The 6,517-nt window shown below is 57.6% G+C and overlaps 1 protein-coding gene across 1 annotated transcript in view; it reads left to right on the forward strand.

The window, feature by feature from the left end:
* The window catches only part of Atp2c2 (ATPase, Ca++ transporting, type 2C, member 2), a 38,140-nt gene that overhangs the window by 19,447 nt on the left and 12,176 nt on the right, over nt 1–6,517 (forward strand). The window contains exons 9-13 of the mRNA XM_013012707.1: nt 472–580; nt 1,573–1,722; nt 1,797–1,865; nt 2,269–2,344; nt 3,223–3,289. Coding sequence (XP_012868161.1) covers nt 472–580; nt 1,573–1,722; nt 1,797–1,865; nt 2,269–2,344; nt 3,223–3,289 — 471 coding nt within the window. The remainder of the gene's footprint in view (nt 1–471; nt 581–1,572; nt 1,723–1,796; nt 1,866–2,268; nt 2,345–3,222; nt 3,290–6,517) is intronic.

Raw genomic sequence — 6,517 nt, forward strand, 5'->3', positions numbered from 1 at the left:
ACACACACACACACACTCATCCCTTGGGGTGCATTCTCTAAGCACAGAAGTACGGCTTACTGCAGCTCCATTCAGAGGCCTAGAACCTCTGGCAGACCTGCAGAAGCTTCCAGAAAGCTGATGGCCCAGCCTGTGTACAGGTAGGGCAGAGAACAGCAGCTCACCTCTCAGATGAGACTTGGGGTCTCCCAAAAGCCACACAGGAATTAGGATGCAGAAATTTAAAAACTAGTAGCACCCAGGGATGGGAGTGTGGCTCAAGTGTCAGAGCATCTGCAGCTCAAGCACAGGGCCCTGAGTTCAAATACCAGTACCACCAAAATAAATACACTGAAAAATAATAAACCTATAAAGCTGCAAGGGGTTGGCTGCCAAGAAAAGACAGCATTCCTACTATCGTCACTCCAGTTTGTCCAAGTGCATGAAAGTGGGTGTGAGCAGGGGCCCCCCATTTTCCCTCCTCCACCGCAGCATCAGGGACGGAAAGCTCCAGCGCATGCTCGCGCGAGATCTGGTTCCCGGAGACATTGTGGCTCTCTCCATCGGAGACCGGATCCCCGCCGACATCCGACTCACGGAGGTGAGCATCCCCTCCAGATCCACCACAGGGCAGAGTGTGGGGAAGGTGGGGTCCTCCCTCGAGGGTCTCCCCACCCTCAGGGCCGACTCCGCCTCTGGCAGCTGACCCCACAAGCAGCCAAGCTGCAAGGGAAGCAGGGCAGGCTGCTTCTCACTGCTCAGCCAGGAGGTGGCGCTGCACCTGCTCTCAGGAGGGGGCGGGGTCTGGATGGCAGGCAGCCAATGAAGACTTGCGTCCTCTGCACACGTGGCTGAGGGAGCTGTGCGTGATGGATCCTGAGGCTGAGCGTTAGTCTGGGTTTCAGCCCTGGCTCCATTCCAAGCTGTGCCTCAACTCCAAGGGGGTATTTGAAGGATTGAATGGCTTCATAGGAGCGGCGTGCTGGGTCAGCTGAGTGGGGAATAGGTAAGACAGGGGAATAGGCTGCTTTGATCACACTCTATGTTGGCAGGCAGCCCTGGGGTTTAAATCCTGCCCCCCCATCCCCCAGTGTGTGACCTGGGAAAGGATTTGCCTCTCTGGGCCTTGATTTCTTCCTTACTAGAGTTTGGAACTCAGTGCCTTGATTTCCATTTTCATCGTAAGTCTATCCGACAGACCTTGGGAGTTTTGTTTGTTTGGTGCTGGTACTGAGGCACTGGCTTTTAGCTTTCTCCACTCAAAGCTGATGCTCCACTGCTTGAGCCACAGCTTCACTTCCAGCTTTTTAGTGGTTCATTGGAGGCAAGACTTTTGTGAACTTTTCTGCCCAGGCTAGCTTTGAATCCCAATCCTCGGATCTCAGGCATGAGCCTCCAGCATCCAGAAACTAATGTCTTCCAAGAAGGCCCATGTGGGTGCTTCGCTGACTCCCTGACCCCTGGAAGCCACGATTCTGATTCTGGCTGTCTGGATTCGTTCAGGGGACCTCCACCGGGGCTCTGGGAGCCGTTCCAGCTGCTAAAATCCACGTGGGGGAAAAGGAAACCCCAACGGTCTCTTGCCTCCCCCAGGTCACAGACCTCCTCGTGGATGAATCCAGTTTCACAGGAGAAGCTGAGCCATGCAGCAAGACAGACGCCCCCCTGGCGGACAGCGGCGACCTCAGCACCCTGAGCAACATCGTCTTCATGGGAACGCTGGTGCAGTGCGGGAAGGGGCAGGTGAGCCGGGCTCCGGGGCCCTGGGCGCCCCCCCCACCCCGCCCCTGCTTTCACATCTCTCTTTCTGAATGCAGGGGGTCGTGATTGGCACCGGAGAGAGGTCTCAGTTTGGAGAGGTGTTCAGGATGATGCAGGCAGAGGAGGTCAGTCAGGGGTGACGTAGGCCGGGCTTTGGGATAATTCTAGACTAGTGACACAGCCCTGTCTACCCCAGGATGCAGGCAACGAGGCTAATGCCTCAACCCTTCTAAACGCAGATTCCACTTCAGGCAGTTATCAGGTGTTCATTGAGGGGTTAGTGTTCCACAGAAACCTGCATGGACTTTAGGGCGGAAGAAGTGAATCTGTGCCTTGTGAGGTTGTTGGAGGAAGCAGGCTACAGGACAGTGAAGGGCATCTGTCTGGAAAAGAGCCAGGCAGAGGCCGGGGGCACGCTGCCGGGCCAGGGGCACGCTGCCGGGCCGGGGGCACGCTGCCGGGCCGGGGGCACGCTACCGGGCCGGGGCACGCTGCCGGGCTGCAGCCTAGCCTCGTCTCTCTCTGCAGACGCCTAAGACTCCCTTGCAGAAGAGCATGGACCAGCTGGGCAAGCAGCTGACCCTCTTCTCGTTTGGCATCATTGGTGAGCAGAGCAGCTTGCCGCTGGGTTCTGGGAGCAGGGATGCATCCCAGAGCAACACGGCCATCACTCAAGCTCCCCCTGGGACCACGGGGCAGAGCTGGGAGCAGACACGAGGCCCTGGGTTTGTGCAGGCTGAGCTGACTGGGGGTGGAGGAGGAGGAGGAAGAAGATGAAGACCTTTATTTCCTGTTTGTCCTGGGGTCACAAGTAGACAGATCAGAACTTAGGTTATGGCACAGTTCTCCTGGGAGCCCGGCTGCAGGGCAGATGTTGGAAGGACTGTCCTGCACCAGAGACTGGGCTGTGTGGCTCTTTCCTCTCTGCGGCAGCCATGGCGGCTGCCGGCGCTGGGGCAGGCTGGTGCACCGGCGTTGGTAACGAGCGCTGGACCCCGGCTGCCCCCCAGGAGGAATGGCTTCTCACACGCTCCCCAAGCTGTGGACACCACATGGCAGGGAAACCCATTTCCATCCTGGTTCCAGGGCAGAGAGGAGGGCAAGGGGCAGACAGCCATTTTAAACAGCAGGCCAGTGGCTTCGCAGCCCAGAAGTAGTGCCACCAGGGAGCTTGGAAATGACGAGCCTTGGGCAGAAGTGGGTGGGGGTGGGGAAAACGGGCACCAGCCACCAGGACTGAGAGCCCAGAGCGGTAGAGCAGCTGCTGAGCATGCCTGAGGCCTGGGTTCGGGGTCAGCCTGTGGCAGGAGGCGGGAAGGTGGGAGGAAGGGAGGAGCCGCCCACCTGAACATGTCAGGAGCAGCTGTCACCTGCTCTGGGGACCCCGGGCGGGGAGGGCGGCCCTGGCTGCACACGGCGCCCCGGGACCTTAGGAGAGCGGCCTGGGGCGCAGTGACCGCGGAACACCTTCTCTCCCTCCAGGTCTCCTCGTGCTCCTGGGCTGGGTGCAGGGCAAGCCGCTGCTCAGCATGTTCACCATCGGGGTCAGGTAAGAGCCCCCCCGTCACAGAGAGCATGAGAGGCTGCAGGGCGCGCAGGGCTCGGCGTCCCCCCAACCAGAGCCGCAGAGAGCGTGTCCAGCCAGCGTTCAGAAGCCGGCCTCACCCTGCGCATCCCGTCCCTCTGCCCGGACCACAGACGCCGTGGCCCAGGCTTTGGCTCTGCGCCTGCCGGGCACCACAAGTGTGGGTGCTCCGAGAGCCCCTCGGAGCAGAGCTGAGGGGGCAGAGATTCCTCTGGGCTCATGGGGGGTTCTGTACGTCGTATGGGGAGGGCAAGGGGGAGCAGGGCGGCTGACATTCGCTGCAAAGCAGAGGGGGGGCATGCGTGAGCTGTGGAGGATCCCCTACCTTTAATCCCACCCAGGCCCCAGCCTAGGGAATGGGGTTCTCGCACTCAGGACACACCAGACGTGGGTTTCCCCCGTCTCCTAGGTGTCTGTCGGTCCAGTCGAGCATGGACAGGCATCTTATCTATGCATAGTTGAGGCGGAGAGGTGAGAAGGGGCCACTGAAGGAAAGGGCAGAAGGTGTGCCAGGAAGGGCCAGGCAGGTGCAAAGGCCCTGGGGCGGGACTGACATGGAACTGAGTCCCACCAGGAGGAGACCCGGCCGGACTCAGCAGGACAGATGACGGCGTCCTCTTTACCAGACCCCTTTCAGGTGACGCATAGGCTTCCCCCGATCTTTAAGCTTCTGCCAGGGGAGGCCCAGGTAGAAGGATTGCGGCGCAGGCCCCAGCTTGCTGCAGGAGAGGGGCAGGGGGGGAGCTGTGCTGTGGACTTGGAGTGCATGTGTTTGGGTAGACCCCCCTAATGAGGGGTTGTGACACCCCAGCAGCATGCTGCACCACAGAGAGGAAGAGGCGGCGGGCGGGAGCCAGCTCGCCGGAAAAACTCCCAGAAAGGAGTCCAGAGCCGCTGCTACACATTCTAGAAAGGTCCCTGTGCTGAGACCCCAAGGCTGTTAGTCACTGTGTCCACATTTCCTATCAAGCTGCCCTGCGGTGGCACTGGCCGAGGCTCAGGTTTCCGGGTGTCGGTGTCAGATTCGTGGAGGATTTTCTAAAATACATACCAAGCAGCTGTCCTTTAAAAAACACTTTACCCTGAGCCCGGCGCCGGTGGCTCACGCCTGTCATCCTAGCTACTCAGGAGACTGAGATCTGAGGATCACGGTTCAAAGCCAGCCCAGGCAGGAAAGTCCCTGAGACTCTGATCTCCCATAAACCATCCCAAGTGAGAAGTGGCTCAAATGGCCTTGAGCACAAAAAGCTCAGAGACAGTGCTCAGGTCCCGAGTGCAAGCCCCAGGACTGGCCACACATACACACACACACACACACACACACACACACACACACACACACACACACACACACACTGTCCCTTAATTCCTTATGGTGATTGAAGCACATGCCTTTCCTGGGATATTCTAATCTTTATTAGTTGTGGATTAATTCTGTATTACCGTGAACATCTCCGGGCCCACCCCCGGCACCCTGCCCTGCGGGGGACCTGTCCTAACCCTCGGCAAATATTTGCCCAACCCAGCCATAAAACCACGGAGGCTTTCTGGTTATCACCATGGAAACCAGGTACCACCCTTGGCCAAATTCAGTAATCTTGGTTTATATAATGTGCCCTGAATGGCCCATTGTCTCTGGGCAGAAGCCGCCATTCACATGCTATCTTTCGTAGATTCTAGATTTGTGTTTCTTATTTTACTTTATTGTTATTATTCTTATCATTGGTGGTACTGGATTGAAAGCAGGTTCTTGAACTCCTTAAACAGGTGCTCTACCGCTTGAGCCAGACCCTCAACTCTGCATCTTTTTTACTGCTTATTTTCAACATAGAGTCTCCTTTTTTGCCCTGGCCAGCCTCGACCTCAATCCTTTTACCTCTACCTGTCTTGTGGCTGGGATGAGAGGCTAGACTCACTGTGCCTGACCTGTTGGTTGAGATGGAGTCTCCCTCGCTTTGTCACCCAGGCCAGTCTTAAACTCGGATCCTCCAGAGCTCCACTCCTCTGGGATTACAGGCATGCGCTACCATGACTGTCATCGTTCTTCGAGTGTCGGTTCAGATATTAACATTCTCGTGTCATCGCCTTAGAGTCTAAGCTTTAGATGCTAAGGTATCGATTCTTCTTCACATCTGGCTTCCTCCCTTAGTGCGTCACAAAGAACCGCGCTGTCTTAGTCTCCCTGCGCGTGAGGAGGTTGCGCGAGCATCCTCGGCCAGGCTGCCTGCCGGTCACGGACGCGGGAAGCCCCTGCCCTGCGCGGGGCGGGCTGGAGCCAGGACACCGATCCTCGCATCCGCCCCGTCCCTCCCGCAAACACCCAGGCCCAGTGCTCGGAGCGGAATCAGGGGAGAGGCAGAGGGGATTAGGTTTCTTTTGGAACTGTTGCCATGTTTAAAAATCAGAATCTGCGTTTAAAGCCCGAGCTTTAAAGCTTGGCTGTGCTGCTACCCACCCAGGTGGCTGTGTGTGGCATGTTCTTGGGCGGTGCCCAGCCAAGAAGGACATCAACACTTGACATCCCATTTAGTAGAATTATAAGCACACACCACGATGCCCTGCTTACTTGTTGAAATGAGGTCTCATAACATTTCGCCTGGACTGGCCTCTAACAGTAATCCTCCTGACCACTCCACCTCCCAAGTAATGCTTCTCAGGTCCTCTCAAGTCTCTCTCCCTAACAAATCAGAAGAGGGAGCTGGGAGTGTGGCTCCGTGGTAGAGCGCTTGGGCTCGCATGCACGAAGTCCTGGGTTCAATTCCTCAGCATCCAACACAGAAAAAGCCGGAAGTGGCGCTGTGATTCAAGTGGGAGAGCGCTAGCCTTGAGCAAAAAGAAGCTCAGAGAAGGTGCTCAGGCCCTGAGTTCAAGTCCCAGGACCAGCCAAAACAAACACAAAAACAAGAAGAGATTAGAAGGCCATAGCAGTCACAGAGACAATGACAGATTAATTCACACTCAAGTGTGGTTGTCTGATAGAGGGCTTGCAGGGGAGTGGTGGGGCAGTGGTGCTGCGGAGACAAGCACAGGGGACAGAATGGGCAGGGACGCTGGGATCGCACAGACCAGGCGCGTGGCGCGGCCCGGGATCGCACAGACCAGGCGCGTGGCGCGGCCCGGGATCGCACAGACCAGGCGCGTGGCGTGGCAGGGGATCGCACAGACCAGGCGCGTGGTGCGGCGTGGGGCTCA

Source organism: Dipodomys ordii, unplaced genomic scaffold (assembly GCF_000151885.1).
Source record: "Dipodomys ordii isolate 6190 unplaced genomic scaffold, Dord_2.0 Scaffold18, whole genome shotgun sequence".
Taxonomy (NCBI): Eukaryota; Metazoa; Chordata; class Mammalia; order Rodentia; family Heteromyidae; genus Dipodomys; species Dipodomys ordii.